The following is an 18,403-nucleotide window of genomic DNA, read 5'->3' on the forward strand; positions in this document are numbered from 1 at the left end:
TTCTGCTTGGTGGATGACTAGAAGGCTCAACCCTAAACCAAGATCTTCCTCTTTTCATCTTGCCTCTTCATCTTTTCATGAGAAACTTGAAACAAAGATAAGAAAACCTTATGTCACAGGGCGAAAGCCGTTACAGTTCTCACAAAATTCTCACAAAAGTTTTATTTTTGCAACAGACTGTAGCTTAAACAAAACAGAACTCCTCAAAGCCCAGACCAGGGACAGGATCCAGACCAAACTGCAAATCAGTCTGTATCGGACCATATGTGACTCACACTGACACCATGTAGTGATATATTTTATAGTGTCTGAGCATTTGCTAATGCAGTGGAAAATACCCACGCATTAGTGTGCTTTGTGTACAGTGACATGTGGTACTCTACTTTATGTGCCAAGGCCCAAGGCATTGGTTGCAAACTGTGTCATTTCTCCCGCCAAGTCGAGCAGCAATACTTTTGAATGTATGATGCTTTGATAACGTTATGGACAAATGGACACCACAGCAAAAACAAAAATATAGTAGAAAAATAGTAGTTACCTGGATGAAACTCCAGTTCAATGAGTATGTGTGTAGTCCTCTAACGGGCCCTGAAGAAGAATCATTTTAACGCACCATCCAGTTAGGAGGTAGTGGGCGATGAGCATCTTCCCTCTATGTAAACCCCTCACCTCTGCAGCTCGACTCTTTTTCATTCAGCCACCTTGAAACGGATCTTCCGTGAGTTTTGTTACCCTCTGGTGTCGCATATTTTTCTCTCTATGTGACTTATCTCAAGAATATGACTGACAACAAGCTGGGCCTCACCTGTACTGTGCCCATGCCCCCGTCAGATGCCCCCGAGTTGTGCTTCCTCTACCTGGGTCTTTGTCATCTAGAAGAGGCCAACTCCTACTTTGCCTGGGTCTTGCTCCCTAGAGAGAGGAAAGTGGCTGCATTTCTCCCAAACTTCCCACCTTCCCCACGACCGGTGGCAGAAGGTGGGACCCAACGGAACTTTTTTAAAGAGAAGGAACCCCAGGCAGCCGTGGCGTGGACTTCATCCTCCCTTGTAGAATGTTTTGGTGCAGTTCTCTGTGTCCAGTTGAGTGAAATCAGTGTGCATGCTAGAAGGCTGACAAATGACACCACGATGTGTTCCACACTGTTCTTAACTATGTTTGAGTCTGAAACTCCTAAAACCGCCATCAAAGGATCTAAGTCTGTAGGTCTTCTTATAATTCTTGATGAAGTTATTGAAATATTGCTCCAGCATTTTTACTTCCTCGGGCAACACAAGGAGACACGAGCCAATGATGCTGGTGCAAGCCCACAGCTTACACATGAAGGATCTGCTTCAGGAAATGTCCGACTGAGTATTTGTTTAGACCAGTGTAAGCGATGTATTACCTTGAATTGTAGGAGGCCATGTCTTGCACACACTTTATGAATCTGTTCTAGTGCTGTCTCCCATTTGTCTTCTGTTGACCTTTAATATCTTATGACTGAAAAATGTATTTGATCAGTTGTTTGTACACACAGCACAAACAGTGACACACTGACACTACATGGTTAGCAGTTATTTGGACCTAAAGTTTTGCAAACTTCACTCAGTTGTTACTTGGACGGGCCGGTTCTCTGACTCTAGCTCACATTTCAGCAGAAAACCTAAATACCTTTTGTACAATATGCAGTGTTGTTTTATATTGTATTTTGTTAGCTTCTTGAGGCCAGTCAGAGAAAGCTGTTGTACAGTATGAAAGAATTTGTAACTCTTGGTTCTGACTTGTGTAATGAAGATTTCAGCACAAAGACAGCAGGAACAACAGTCACCCTCGAAGCAGAAGTTTTGAGTAGGAGCGATTTTTTTTAAAGAGCATATTAGACTTGATTACCTTGGAGATAAACGTTTAGAAAAGGTAAAGGGGAACTCTGAGAATGATTCATTCAATTTACTCAAACTCAAGTCATGTCTCCATTTTCAGTAATGAAATCTACCAGTGGGAGTGTTCAACTCTCGCCATAGCTTTAGAAAGTTCTCAGGTAGTCATTTGCATTCATGTGATCATGTAATGTTCTCTGTGAAAGGGCAGAGGTTATATCAAAGGAGGGAAATGACTGCCTCTGTTACTGCCTGATGCAGGAGCTGAAGGCCGATGTTTCATTTCTACATTGTAGGCATGCATTTGTTGTACCACATTGTAAAAGATTTAATCAATATTCACAATGGAGTAAACACAGTGTTTTCCTATCCATCTACTAGGGGTGTTACTGTTCAGGAAATTCACAGTTCAGTACGATACAGTGGTGTTAAGGTTTAGTACGTTTCTAATACTGCAAAAAAGTAGAAATGCCAGAAAACATTACCTTGGTTTTTAGGGCCCGAGCACCACGCAGTGCAAGGCCCATATTGAAATCCAAGGGATTTTTATTGTTCCTCCAAATTAATCGCATTTTTGAGAGGCTTAACATACTGAAAAACTCAAGAAACTTTGCAAACACATCACATCTAGTAAAAAAAATTATATTTTAGGGGTCTTGCACCTGGGTTCCAAAAAATGGCTCAGTAGTGCCCCCTACAAAATTTCTACAAAGCAGTCCCCAAAGCTGGCTTCACCTACATGTACGAAACTTGGTAGGCACATGTAACATCCCAAGACGCGCAAAAATGGGGCAATACCGTAAATCCAACAGGAAGTCAGCCATTTTGAATGTTATGTGTAATTTTATAAGGTTGTACTTCAACTAACTCCTCCTACAGATTTAATCTGATTGACTTCAAATTTTGTCTGTACCATCTTAAGACACTGAACATCAAAAGTTGCTTAAAGCTTGAGTTTTTGTCGAACCAAGTGACCGTGGCTAGCCGTCAAATTTCCATGTGTCGCCACCAGACAGGAAGTTGTTGTGACTTCCGTGTACCTTGTTCATTCTGCACCAAACTTCATCTGTTTTGTGACGCTCCAGGCCTGAAGCCAACTACATGCACATTAGGTGTCATAGTGATTGTGCTGCCTTCTGGCAACATGAAGTATGTCTGTTCAGACGCTTCTCTTTCAGTTTAACTGAAATTTATGTGGAGGGGTCTACAATTGATTCACAGCAACATGACGTATAATTAGCGTCTTCTCCAGCGCCACATAGTGGACACAGGAAGTGGTATAAAATGTGAAATAGGTCATTCCAGTGCCCACACGTAGGTTTACATTACCAAAGGTTTATGACAAAATTTCTTGATGACACTGACTCCCGTGTACCCATGGCGAGAGAGGAGAGGGAGAGACGCTGTGCTGCTGCCAGAGGACCCGCTGAATGAGTTCCCTCTGAGCGGTAAGTTGCTAAAAGAGTGAGAAGTAAAACATTCAGGATGCCACAGTTTATTCCACACTACTGAAGCTGCTCCTCTTTCTAAAACCACCACAGAGTTGGTAATAATTTCACTATCAGCCATGCTTGTTGTCGCCGGGGGTAACAGTATGACGTCACTATGTCAACAAGTCGAAATATTGCGAGTATCACGTTAGGAATTTTTCAGATCATTTCATGTCATCATATAAAGGTCCATGACCGAGATATTGTGGCACACTCCTATTACCAAAGATTTCTAGATATTTGGACAATTTCCCAGTCATCTGAAGTTCGGTGGAAATGTCATCACAAGCCCAGTTTTTCTTCTGGTTGTCTTTATGAGTTGCCAGCAGCGTAACTCCGGGTATTCAGACACCAACGTTATCAGCTCCTCCATCTTGTCTTTTTTCTGCTATCATGATGCCCACTATTTGATTGGCCAAAGCCAGGCAGCAGCCGAAGTTCAACATGGTGAACTCAGAGCAAACTCAGTGAATATGCACGTGGGCGGCAGCCACTTTATACCCCTACTGCCATGTTGGAAACCGCGTCCCCTCTGCCGCCATCCCCTCACTGAAATGACTGGTGGTGTGAAAGCAAAGACCACTCCAACATAGACAGAGTAGTCCTCCCACCACATCTGACTGGACCTAATCAAGCTTTTGTGACGGGAGATTACAAACTTTAGAATCACAGTGTACCTGCAAATCTCCCTGGCTGGTGAGGTCAGTATTATTGTGCTTGGTGCACTTCCCACAAGCTGTGGCTTCAGGACTATATGTGTGCTTTACCCTGGATTTGTATTTAGGCCCTGTGCCCCCTAGTTGTCTACACCAGGTACAGCTACAGTCTTTTAACCAGATTATCAGTGTGGCTGCAATTGTACCCTCAATCTACCTGCTCTGCTGCAGACACTCAGATGTCTGAGCTTGTCATTTCTCTTTTCTTGTGCACAAGGAAACTTTTGTCCTGATAGTGGTGCTAGAGGAGAGATTGGTGGTCATGGAAATCATTAGGATTCATCAGACTATTTTTTACAGCAGAGTTTATGGTAATCTGCCCAGTATTTATCGAGACCAACTGACAAGTAGATCATACCAGTGAGCCCAAAAGAAGCACAGATTCAGCTCTGTACACCAAAATTCGTCTCATTTGTTTTTTTTTTTAAAAAAGTATTTTGTAATTATTCATTTTGACTTTTCTCTGACACTATAAATTTGCAGTTAAAATAGCTTTTCTTTAAACATTGAAAGGAGATCCTCAGACAGCTTGTGCTGCCCCTTCAGAAGGCGTAAAGCCAAGTTTGCTGCTTCATTGTGACTTGCACATTCAAGATTTTGGTTTTGGCCAAAATAAGGAAGAAAGGGCAGTGTGCTTTCTACTGTCTGTGTAAAAGAGGAAGAATTTTCTAGAGCATAAAAACATTGGCTAAATTCAAAGACACCTTTTTAATATATACTTTAAAATATTAGTGCAGTGGCAATACACAAATGAGATGTGTTTGTTACTAAAATGTGTTTTAAAAGAAAAACAATTGAATCAAGTTTTCTTCATTTTAAAATATATTAATGTAAGTTGTAAGTTGAACGCCACTCTTATTACATTTATTTTATTTATAGGCATACATATATAAAACTAATGTCATCTGGTACAACCCCAATACCAAAAAAGTTGGGACACTGCGTACCTACCTATATTCAGTCAAATTCAGTACAGACTGATAAACTTTACTTACAAGTGTGAGCACATAAGCTATAAACTAGTACTGTTATCAGAAACAGTTTTGTGATGCAGGAGTTCCCAAATGACTGACACACAGACAGATCAATGCTGAGCCAAGCTTTAATCACAAAGAGCAGAACATCAGAGGGTTTGGTAATGCTTTACACAAGTACTGAGTACAATGACATGCATCCTGAAAATCCTGAGGTTGATATACTTTAAACATCCACATTCACTATTATTATTATTATTATTTAACATGTAATCAAGTAAACGCAAAATATTACTTCTGACTTTTGAAATAGGGTACAATATGTTTTTGCTTTATTCTCAGAGTTACAGTCACTGTTAAGGTTTCATGGAGTCAGACTACTTTTCTACCAAATCTCAATTTTCCCTTTTTATCTTGTCAAGTTGTTTTGTTTATATCAGCAAAACTCAAATTGAATACAGTTAGTCATTTTATTGTGTGGCTGTTTAAACTCTGAAGCACAGTCTACTGTATTTCAGTTAGTTCAGTTTCGATTAATTTGGACAGGGCAGAAAATGCCTCTGAACCTAAAACCACACTGAGACTCCTGAAAATATGAGTGTCTGTCCTCTTCAGACCAAACTGCCATGAGTACACAACATGATTCACATCAGTTCCATGAAACAAGCCCAGATCAGTCAACACTCAGGTAAACAATGACCATACACCTCAACAGTATGTGTGCAAGGAAATGTAAGCTCTGCTGGTGAATGGTTTGGACCAAAGAACACATCTGAAGTGTGTGAGGGTCCTCAGCAGCAGTGACATAGCTTGTAGTTTTATAGAGGAAAGTGCATTTTTAAGCAAATAACTTGTTTAAAATTCCACTTGAACCTGAATCACTGTGGTCCCCAGATCTCCTCTCCTCCATGGAAACTCTACCACAGTCCCTGTTGTGGCTTTGACACATCTAGGCCTAGTTTTTAACACACTCGTCTGAAAGTACTCCATTGTTGAAGCACTTGATGCATCTGGTACCTTTATGTGAGAAGTAACAACGGAATATGTTCTGACCAATTTTAGTCCCTTTAAGGCTATTAAAGGTCTCTTTAATCTCATCTTGAGTTATACCACGCCCATCGAATACTTTAGTAAACACAAAGGCATGGTCTGCCCATTTGGAATTCTGAAAGGCGTCATCAATCTTGCCCAAGATATTGTAATTGTGGTTTTGATTTGTACACTTTTGACCACATGGAGAAAGGTAAGAATAGAGGACCAGAATATGACCCTTACTGTTGTCAGCTAAAGGTTTTATATTGTCCAGAACACGTGCCTCTGCATGATCAGTGTATGTGTCCTTCTTTTGAAATGTTGCTGCAACCACATTGGTCCCTCTGTACACTTCACCCTTTCGAACCTTGTTTTGCACATTGGTAGAGGGGTCTTTATTGAGGGCCTCCTTAATCTTCTGGTCCACTGGGATGTTTACGGCCAAACTGAACTGCACGTTGTTCATGAAGTACCTGCCAAAGAAAGCAGACACAGTCACAGACACAGTTGACACCTTGGCCTCTAGTTTCGCAGACCGGGCGCGATGGAGGCGCAGCGCACCTGTGCTTCGCCAACTGAGTGCGGCCAGGCGGATTTTGCAAGTTTGGCAAACCGTGCGCACTGGCGCAGCTACTCCCCTTTCCCACCTCCGTCCCTCCTACCTTCGCAAGTCGGAAAGAGGGAGGAGAGAAGGCGTGGAGTGGGTTTTACACATCCGATTCACATGCCTAACCCTAACCAATCAAATGAGCCCCTCTCCTCGCCCTTTACTCAATTCGCCATGGCAGAAGAGAGCAGCAGCGTCAGACGGCCAGACTCCTCCCAGGAGGAAACTGATGTTTTGTTCCGGGACGTCCAAGCTCGCAGTGTCCGAATATACGGAACTGCGAGCAGACCTCCACGGGCTGATGATGCAAAGGTAGCCTGGGAGGAGGTCACCACAATTGCAAATCAATGTTGCGTTTCTCTCGTGCGCGCGCTCTCTCTTTCTCTCTCGCAGTCTCACTCTGTTTCTTTTGTTTTGACTTTTCTAAGATGACAGATGCTGAATATATACTCCCTATCTGATGCTGTGGCTGTTTGTGGTTGGCTGAGAGGGATGTGAACTCAATAGTTTGCAGCTGTGTTAATCAAATCAGGTTGGGTTTCCATTACGCATGCCAAACGTGCCAAACGGTGCCAATCCCCTTTGATCTGATCAGATGTGACGGGACAGTCGATAAGAGATACATTTATGTGCTGATTGCAGATAGTTGCACTGAATTGTGGTTTTTGTGGGTATTTATTGCATCGTTAATGTGCCTGACATTCTGGAAACCTGCCTGTGAGGTTTTGATCACGTGTGCGCACCAGCTGCGCTCCGCCTGCGCTGACAGTAGACCTGGTTTCAGCTGGCGAGCTTTTAGCGCACCTTTTGGATGATGTCACTACATGAACGGGTGATTAGCAGTCTCATCATCACAGCAGTGCATAAATGCTAGCATCAACATGCTAACATGCTCACTGTAACAATGCTGTCCTTAGTGGGTTTTGATTAGATTTGCTAATTAGTAGTGAACACAAAGTGCAGCTGAGGCTGATGGGAGTGTCATCAGTATAACAAGTATCTGTTCATAAACCAACATATTGGACAACTTACAGTTTTGACCTGATGATGTCACTACATGAATGGGTGACTGGTGGTCTCATCAGCTGTATTCACACATCAGTAACTCTTTTTCAAAGAATCAACGAATGCTGAACTTTTTGTATTACTAGAATCAAATTGATTTACCTGTCCAGGATTTCTCCTACAATAACTGTGAGGCTTCTTTCATCCACAGCCAGACTGTTTCCAATGGACGTGCTGAAGGCCAGCACCACAGCCATCCAACACAGGCCTGCCATCTGCACACACACAAAAAATGTGTTAGTGTTTTAACAGTGCTGTAGATCTCCTTTTGGGTACCCCAAGCTTAACACACACACACACACACACACACACACACACACACACACACACACACACAGTGCAGTCTTCTCTAAAAAAGAATTGATGTGAGTATGCAGCTTATTTTTGTACAAGGTAAACTATATGAGCAGTTCTAACTGTAATAACAATCCAATGCCCTCTTTTTTCATATAATAATTGATTACCAATTTCCATTACATACATATATGTAGACATTTTTATCATCATTGTCATTATTATCCCTCTGTATGAGGAGGGTGGGGTGTGTGTTTGAATGTTTGTGTGTATAAGCATATTTACTAAAAAACAAAACATGTAAATTAAGTTTTTTTAAAAAGCATTTTCATATTCATGTTACAATTAAGAAAACCAGAGCTATACAATAAATGGTAAATGGACTTGCACTTTAATAGCACCTTACTAATCTTCCGACCACTCAAAACACTCTTACATTAGAGAGTCACATTCACCCATTCACACACACATTAACACACGGGGACTGAGACTGCTGTACACGGTGCCACCTGCTACTCAATTTAAACACACTCATTTGGGAGCAGTTTAGGGTTTAGTGTCTTGCCCAAGGATACTTTGACATGCAGGTTGAAAGAGCAGGGGATCAAACAGCCAGTCTTCCAATTCGTGGACGATCCACTTTACCTCCTGAGCCACAGCCGCCCCAGTTTCAGTATTTACTGTACAGGATCATCTGGAGGGGACACACTGGTCTCTACAGTCTCACCTGCATGTGCCATTAGCTAATATAGGCGATGTCTTTGCCATTTTCAAGATGGCGTTTGGCTCGTTTTCCGAACCATGTAGGCTTTTATATTATTATTAGTAGTGGTAGTGATATTAGATAGAGTTGGGAGATATCCAAATTTTGTTACAATTAAACCTTCCCCACATCTTCCCAGGGTATACGGTATTACCGTGACTAATTAAAAATCACTTTGAAGGGCTCAGAGGGAGTCGCCAAAATGTCACTTGTGCCTATACTGTTCAGAAACAGAATAGCAAACATTACAGAGGCCTAAGAATACTGAAACAATAACAACAAAACATACAACATTAACAACTTTTATTAATAAAATATTTAAAACAGTACAAATACAGCAGTCAACCAAACAGAATGAAATAACAACAAATTGTCTGTGGGCTACAGTCCACTTCCAAAAAAGTAACAATAAATAACGGCAGTAACGATAATGTGTGCTATACAGCGTATCCTCAGACCGCAAAGGGTAAAGTCTGTTGGTTTATTTATAGAACCTATCAAAATCAAATAAATTAAACGCTCAGCTCTACAGCATCCAGTACTAGGGCTTATCAAATAAGAAAAACAGAACAATAAATAACAAGGCATGACTGAAAATGGGCATATATAATCCTGTCCTGAGGATGCAACAGGAAATACTGTTCGTTGGTGTATTTTTAGAGCCTACCTTTAGTCTGAAAAGTTCATTCTCTCCAAGTCCAAACTTTTCTGTCCGTCAGAACAGGCTACTCCTCATTGAAAATGAAATAAAAACAAAGTACAATGATAACTATAGCAGCATCTTACGCTTCAAAACTATTCAAGGTTTTTCCGCCAGAAAAACCAGCCTGTTTACTTTTTCCAGCTGGAGCAGGGCACGTAGTGAATTGACAACTTCGGTGCTGAATATGCGCTCTGATGGAGAGATGGTGGCACAAACGCACAGGTACTTTGTGGCAGCAGTCGACATCAGAGGGAAACGCCTGGCTCCATCACACTTCCACCTGAGAGGGAGGTCTCCGTCTCCCTGAATAACAAGCCTGCGACAATGGGCCGTATCTCTGCTCCTGCTCGCTCCTGTATGGTGCCGAGTGGACCTGGTGCTGCATCAGCTTTTCATCGAAGGAGACGGCCCAGAGTCATCTGTTTTTGGGTAGTTCGGGTTGCGCTTCTCCCTCCTCCACTGATGGCCACTGGACCTGCTGCTGCAGAAGTTGTGGGTTTTTTTGGGACCACCTCGCTTGATGCACGGCTTGCCATCTTTTCTTCTCTTTCTCACGTCCGAGCTGTCATGTGACGACGCCACATCCAAAAACTTTATCAAATGTCATCTCCCGACAACAGTTATGAGAAACATTATAGCCTACTATTAGTTTTAAATTGTAATCAGTATTAAATTGAAAACTCAACCACACATACATAGGTGCTGGACAAACACTCATTATTTAGGTATTAAATAAATTATATTTGATATTATATCAGGCCCCAATAGGCCTATATGTGTGGCAGATTTTTTTAATGACGGTAATGAAATTGATACCGTTGCTATTTTAAGATACCGCGGGATACCTTATTACCATATTATCACCCAACCCTAGTATTAGATTAATTCAAATGAATTTGCCCTGTCATTGTTTCGCATTGGCATCTCTCACTTATAGCCAATCCTCAAATAGGCTCAACTATTACTTGCAATTTGCGTTCATTTAAAGCTCATTCATAACAATTAACCAATAGCGTGAGAAGCTCTGTATGTCTCTGTACAGCATACTGACTGTGGATGATGAGGGGACAGTGAAGATGTCACATTTCTGGAGTTTATGTTCTGTTTGTCAACAGGTTTAATCAGTTGCTCATACTGTTCCCTTTACTGGTGGGTTGTGTTGCACTTCTGGATATCAAGCATTTTAGTCATCAACTCGAGCAAGATGTAATAGCTAATACCCCATAGTAGCCAAATGAGTGCTTTTACTTATTTTACAGACATTGCTCCTTTCTGTTATTTAACACAAAGGAAAGCGTAAAGCAACTTGGCATATTGTTGTACATAGGCCAGTGGTTCCCAAAACTTTGCAGACTTAAATGACCCTTCAAAGGAAATATTTTTTTGTCTTCAACATGAGCCACCCAACGGCCAATATACCATGCATGTACTGTATGTACACAGATGCTTAGCGGATTTGACAGTTTTAAAATTAAAAGTATTTTATCATTTGTCATTCTTCATGCTACTAAAAACATATCTCCATTTAAAAAATCCATACGTTAAACATTGAGCTTTGGTGTTCCTTTACGGCATAGCTTTTACCTCTCTTGGTGAAGAAGATGTCTGATTGAACCTCTGAAGCTGACGTCTTCTCCTGTTTGAGGATGCAAGCTGTTGCTGCAGTGAATACAGTCAGAAGGAATGAACTCTGGCACCATGGCCTTATTTGAACGCAGAGATTTCCTCTTTTGCATTTTCTCAGAAATGAGGAAGATTTAGATCTTGGCACTGAATAACAATGTGCGTTTGAAAAAAAGAAGACCTTGAGAGCTTGTGCCTCCTTTCTCAGAAAGAGTCCTGCATGCTAGAGATTAAAACCAAGTCTGCTGCTTCATCGTGACTTGCAGATTGAAGATGGTGATTTTTGACAAAATGGAGAAGAAAGGGCAGTGTGGGTTTTTTTACGGCCTGTGAAGTAGAGCATGGGAACAAACAGACAACTGTTTGAGACAACTCAACTATATTAACTTTATGATCATTTTTGAAGATGGAGTTTGTGGAGCTGTAGAATTATACAGTGTTATACTGACCTGATTTATATAAATGAGGGTAACATAAATAAGAGAGACTCCTCTCTGTATAATGCAGTGAAACACCAGCACCACAACCTACATCCTCCAAAATACTCTTGTTAAATCAACTACACCTGTTTCTTTCTTTCTTCTTTTTAACCCTGAAAAGTCTCACACTGTAGTAGCACACCTCCCTTCAGGTGTGAGCACATAAGCTATAAACTAGTACTGTTATCAGAAACAGTTTTGTGATGCAGGAGTTCCCAAATGACTGACACACAGACAGATCAATGCTGAGCCAAGCTTTAATCAGAAAGAGCAGAACATCAGAGGGTTTGGTAATGCTTTACACAAGTATTGAGTACAATGACATGCGTCCTGAAGATCCTGAGGTTGATATACTTTAAACATCCACATTCACTATTATTATTATTATTATTATTATTTAACATGTAATCAAGTAAACGCAAAATATTACTTTTGACTTTTGAAATAGGGTACAATATGTTTTTGCTTTATTCTCAGAGTTACAGTCACTGTTAAGGTTTCATGGAGTCAGACTACTTTTCTACCACATCTCAATTTTCCCTTTTTATCTTGTCAAGTTGTTTTGTTTATATCAGCAAAACTCAAACTGAATACAGTTAGTCATTTTATTGTGTGGCTGTTTAGACTGTGAAGCACAGTCTACTGTATTTCAGTTAGTTCAGTTTCGATTAATTTGGACAGGGCAGAAAATGCCTCTGAACCTAAAACCACACTGAGACTCCTGAAAATATGAGTCTCTGTCCTCTTCAGACCAAACTGCCATGAGTACACAACATGATTCACATCAGTTCCATGAAACAAGCCCAGATCAGTCAACACTCAGGTAAACAATGACCATACACCTCAACAGTATGTGTGCAAGGAAATGTAAGCTCTGCTGGTGAATGGTTTGGACCAAAGAACACATCTGAAGTGTGTGTGGGTCCTCAGCAGCAGTGACATAGCTTGTAGTTTTATAGAGGAAAGTGCATTTTTAAGTAAATAACTTGTTTAAAATTCCACTTGAACCTGAATCACTGTGGTCCCCAGATCTCCTCTCCTCCATGGAAACTCTACCACAGTCCCTGTTGTGGCTTTGACACATCTAGGCCTAGTTATGAACACACTCGTCTGAAAGTACTCCATTGTTGAAGCACTTGATGCAGCTGTGACCTTTATGTGAGAAGTAACAACGGAATATGTTCTGACCAATTTCAGTCTTTGCGAGGTTATCAAAGGTCCCTTTAATCTCATCTTGAGTTATACCAGGCCCGTCGAATACTGTAGTAAACACAAAGGCATGGTCTGTCCATTTGGCTTTCTGAATGGCGTTATTAATCTTGCCCAAGATATTGTAATTGTGGTTTTGATTTGTACACTTTTGACCACATGGAGAAAGGTAAGAATAGAGGACCAGAATATGATCCTTACTGTTGTCAACTAAAGGTTGTATATAGTTCAGAACAACTGCCTCTGCATGATCAGTGTATGGCTTTCCAAGTGGTGATGTCTTTTGTTGAGGTATTGCTGCAACCACATTGGTCCCTGGGTACACACCATGTTTCATATACCCTGTTATCACATAGGGAGTCTCTCTCTTGACCTCCTCGAGCTTGTTGTCGTCCACTGGGAAGTTTACAGCCAAACAGACCTGCACGTTTTCTGTGAGGAGCCTGCCAAAGAAAACACACACACACACACACACACACAGTGTTACCTTGTGTCAGAGTATGATTATAGTTACCGAGTTTGATGGATGGAGATGATGGATGGAGATGATGGATGGAGATAACTGTTAGCATGGAATGGCTTATGTTAACTTAGGGTTATAAACATGTTTAACACAGTCGAGCTGTTTCTGTGTCTGTTTGAGTTTGTTAGGACCGTTAAGATGCTCGGTGTCGGGTGTTAGCCGCTGCTGTGGTCTTAGCTCATGACTATTGAGTGACCAAAAAAATGCACAAGTGCTTTGCAGAGGGTGTGGTATAGGGACAGTGTTTACCTGAAGCCAAACATCCTCTGAATGCCCTAGGTCTGTAGTTTATGGTTGTGAAGTTTTGTGAGCTTTGATTATCCTAGACATATCTGAACATCATCATACATGAATACAGTTGGGCTCACTGGATCCTCAGGAGACTCAGTTTTCCAGACATACCCACTTTATGCAATTCCAAGACTGTCTGGGACCACAGTAATATTCATATACACCATCTTTAGACAAGGCGAAAATAATACATTTACTGCATGCAAAAACTGAATGGTTGTTGCTAAGAACAACAGTCTCATCATCTATATTCACACAAACATTAAGGAATGCTGAACTTTCTTTTGCACCCCCAACAACTAGCAGCATATTGACTCACTGGCCCAGGGTGTGTGCATGATTTTGAACCCAAGTCACATCCACAGGCAAGCTGTTTCCAACGGACATGCTGAAGGCCAGCATCACAGCCATCCAACACAGACCGGCCATCTGCACACAAATCAAGTTATTAAGAGATGTTAACATAAAAGTGAAAACATTTGTCCCTAAATTCTCGTCCTTGACACGTCATTCCCTTTAATAAATATCATATAAAGTTCATAGCGCATGAAATGAAATGAGAATGGGGATGTTGTGGAAGTCCGCGCGATGCTGTTGAAACAGTGACTTTATTTTCATTTGGATATTTTTATTACCTGCAAAACATAAAATTGTTGCTCACTGAAAAGCAGTCTGATAAGAGTTCACGATAACACCCAATCCTGCCTGCCTCTTATAAGCACGTCTGTCTGAACCTTAAATTATCAACAATCATGAAACAACAGAAAAAGCTGCAGTTTTGTGTAGATGAACATGAATATTAGAGATGCAAATTTTGCGGATATCCACAATCTGCGGATGGGTGGGCCAGTAAAACATTGTAATTAATGTCAGGTGGATTGCGGGTGGATTTGTCAGTTATATTTGTATTTAATAACCTATATTTATATAGCACTTTTCAAAAAAAAAAAAAGTATTTATATTTTTTTTTCCATCAGGCATAAAATGACCAACTACTGTAGATGTCAGACTGTCTGCAACGCCCTGTATAATATCTCCATGGCAACGCCCCACGTGAGGGGTCCTGAATCAAACCAGCGCCAGACCTCCTTGCCATGGATGCCAAAACAGTGAGAGAGAAATTAAAATCAGGAAATGTAAATACAATAACTTAATGTTTGGGTGCGGGTCTCTAAATTTCAGAAGATAATTATGTCGGGTGGAGGGTGGATGATTGGTGAGTGCACGAGGATTCGGGTGCGCTCAAACGCCATTCGCGCATCTCTAATGGATATAGAATTTCAGGTCAGATAACAATAGCTGAAAATGATCTGTGTGTTTTCACCGATACCAACACGATAACTGGAGATTTACCGATACCACTTTTTCCTTCCCGATACCGAGTACCAATCCGATACCAGCGCGTAAAAAAAAAAAATGGATGGGATATGACTTGTTGTATGTCTCAACTCCTAAAACTAAAAACTAAAATATTAAGAAATAAATACATGATAGTAGACTGAATGCCATAAAACTTTTTTTTTAATTATTATTATCCAGTGTTGGCACAGATCAAGACACAGGTTAAAGTGCAGCCACACAATTTCAGTCACTTTAAAGGCTACAGTAGAATGCTTTTTAAACTCTGCTCTGTTTCCGTTTCGTTTGCCTGTAGCGTGCGTATGCGTAATGACGTGAGGCATGACGTGGTATCGGATTGGTCATAGGCTGATACTGCATTTTAGGCAGTATCGGTACAACTCTAACGATAACCTATATTATTAATCTTACAAATGCAAAAATGTCAAAAGGACAATAATTAATTTTTGGATCAACAAGTTTATTTTCCTGATACAACAACAGTATTTAGAGAACTTTAACCATACATTCACGACCTTAGTGTATTTGTGGGCCATCTACTGCCTGATGATCCTCTTTTGTCAAGCCTGTATAGGCTACAGAAACTATTAGAATAACTCTACAAAGCCTTGACTCCACTGTTAAGAAGGAGGGACAGACAATTAGAAGTTCAGGTTCTGCTTATTGAAGAGTTTTATGGCAGACAAAAGTTGCAGAGTTCTTACCTTCACTCTTGTTGCTCACAGGGTCGGACTGCCTGATAAAAAAACTTCAACAGAAAAGACACAAAACGAGCAAAAATAAATATACACCTTATTTACATCACGTGGAAGTTACAGAGAAAAATATATTTTTTATTAATGAGCACCACTGACTAATTTCAACCCCTAATATAACATTCATATACTGAATGTATACTGTATATGTTCATAGATGCTTTGCAGATTTAACAAATCTAGGATTAATAGTATTTTTTTGTTTGCCATTCTTTGCAACTAAAATATGCACATTGAAACATATCTGATAAAATCATATCTCATAAAAATTGCATACATTTAACAAAGATCTTTGGTGTTCTTTATGCTGTAACTTTACCTCTCTTGGTGGAGATGTTTGATTGAACCTCTGTAGCTGACGTCTTCTCCTGTTTCAGGATGCAAGCTGTTGCTGCAGGGAATACAGTCAGAAGGGATGAACTTTTTTATAGTGGAGCATGACAATGTTGCAGTGCCCTCAAAAACGTACTGTTACCTTATTTCAACACAAATATTTCCCGTTTTGCATCCTGTCAGAAATGAGGAAGGTTAAGATGTTATCAGTAAAATCTGAGAATGGGTATGACAGGACATTTCAAAATGACTGAGGTGTAACCAAACTCCACCTGTTGATCTTCTATAACTGTATTCATGTATTCATTTTGCTTCCAGCTTCTTTCTACACTATAGGTACACCAGGTAGTGTAAAAAGAATGTGTTTATGCCTCTTGTTACCACAACTATAAAAACATACTTACCTAGTTGTGTACACCTGCTGCGTGTCTTGTCAACAGTGTGGCTGCAATCGTACCTTAAATCTTTCTTCTCCCCTGTGGATTCTGATGGTGCTTCTCAAAGTCAAGGAAGGATCTTTAAACGGCTGAATTTCAAGGTGGCTATATCATTGAATCCACTGAAGAACTGTTCTAATGTCAAGGTTCTTTCAAATTCTACCAAGAACAGAGTCCTTCCTTCAGAGAATTTTCAAGGATGCATGTGTGTATCCTCCGCATGAAGTACCCACAGTTCTTTGCTCAGGTGTGCATCACTGAAGAGGCTCACGGGGCCTCTTCAGTGATGCACACCTGGGCACTCGCTAGCCAGTTTTAATGTGTGCACTGAATGCAGGGAAAGAGTCTGGCATAACCTCTGTATGATGGTTACAGGCAGTCACTCCGAAATGTCGCCATTACAACGGTCCGCCATTCCGAATTCTGGTCCCTGATTTCTGACAGTAAGCTATGGCGAGCCTGTAGAAGCCGTATTTCCCATGCATGTCAGCGATTTTCACCGGGGACACACACGAGTAGTTCAGGCTGACATTACCTGTTTTTCAGCGAACTCGTCTGGTAATTTTATTAAAAAGCATATAGCATATAAGCCTACAGTAAGTTATTATTGTTATTATTATTGGGTCTTATAAGAGTGGGCAACAATGAGTACTGGACCATCAAATCACAGCATTCGCGGTGGGAGGACACGCAATTGTGCGCGCTTTTACACACTTATATATTTGATGTGGAACAGATGTAGCTTTCACGACAGTTCTGATAGCTTTTAACTAGATGAATTCAGTCAATGCAAAGGTTTGATGAATGAGTTAATATTTACACACACCAGATACATTATATAGATATACAGTGGTCAGACGTGCAACGGTAGGCTACATATGATTTTGGAGTGTCCATTTCATTTGGCACATGTCTACACAGTCGAGTGCCTATTCCTTTTCATGATTGTCTGCCTGAATTACTCACAAGCGTCCCCGGAGTTCGCTGAAAAACAAGTAGTCTAATGTCAGCCTGAATTACTGGCGTGCGTCCCCAGTGAAAATCGCTGAAATGCATGGGAAATACGGCTACTGTCCGGACTCAAGGAACAGAATTCGGAATGGCGGACCCTTTGAAAAAAAAGAGGAAGGGCCGCCACTCCGAATAATGGAAATGAATTTTCGGAATGTCGAACGACCCCCCCTGTATGACACGAATCATCCTCGACTTTGAGAACCACCATGAGATGTTTGAGTGTGTAATCTCTCCTTTCTTGTACACAAGGAGACTTTTGCCCTGAAGGTGGCGCTAGAAGAGAGATCAAAATCAGTAGGATAATCCTCGTCAGACGTGTTACGCACAGCAAAATTGATGGTTGTCTGCCCAATGGTTGTCGACCCCAACTAACAAGTAGGTCTTACCACTGACTGAGAAAGACATTTTTAAAGGCACACATTTATCTCTGTACGCCATAATTCTGAGGGGGTAGTCTAATTTACTTTAAAAATGTATTTTGTTTTTATTTATTTTGACAATTTTCTTAGACAGTAAATGTCTTTTTGAAGGGAAGTCCCATGGATATACAAGATCTCTTCTTCCAGCGGGTCCTAGTCAAGTCGGCAACACAATCAGAATAATCAGTTCCATTTAAAAACATTAACTATGTTACACAGTGGGGCGTCGGTGGCTTAGTGGTAGAGCAGGCGCCCCATGTACAAGGCTGTTGCCGCAGCGGCCCGGGTTTGACTCCAGCCTGTGGCCCTTTGCTGCATGTCTCTCTCTCCTCCCCCCCCCCTTTCACACTTGTCTGTCCTATCCATTAAAGGCTTAAAAATGCCAAAAAAATATCTTAAAAACATTAACTATGTTACACAGTAAAACACACACACTACATAAAAGCAAAACAAGGGCA

At 40.9% G+C, this 18,403-nt stretch overlaps 1 protein-coding gene across 1 annotated transcript; it reads right to left on the reverse strand.

The window, feature by feature from the left end:
• Positions 1-5,149: 5,149 nt before the first annotated feature.
• LOC125886382 (uncharacterized) lies at positions 5,150-11,184 on the reverse strand. The gene is made up of 3 exons (XM_049572566.1): positions 11,088-11,184; positions 7,846-7,958; positions 5,150-6,544 (listed from the first exon to the last, which is right to left on the reverse strand). The coding sequence occupies exons 2-3, from the start codon at positions 7,956-7,958 to the stop codon at positions 5,995-5,997; spliced, it is 663 nt and encodes a 220-aa protein (XP_049428523.1). The 5' UTR covers positions 11,088-11,184; the 3' UTR covers positions 5,150-5,994.
• Between the last annotated feature and the right edge of the window lie 7,219 nt (positions 11,185-18,403).

The sequence above is a fragment of the Epinephelus fuscoguttatus genome, linkage group LG3 (genome assembly GCF_011397635.1).
Source record: "Epinephelus fuscoguttatus linkage group LG3, E.fuscoguttatus.final_Chr_v1".
Taxonomy (NCBI): domain Eukaryota; kingdom Metazoa; phylum Chordata; class Actinopteri; order Perciformes; family Serranidae; genus Epinephelus; species Epinephelus fuscoguttatus.

Coding starts and splice junctions, on each gene's coding strand:
- LOC125886382 (XM_049572566.1), bottom strand. CDS start 7,958: ATGGCAGGCCTGTGTTGGATGGCTGTGGTGCTGGCCTTCAGCACGTCC. Junction 6,545..7,845: donor GTAGGAGAAATCCTGGACAG/GTAAATCAATTT, acceptor TTTCTTTGGCAG/GTACTTCATGAACAACGTGC.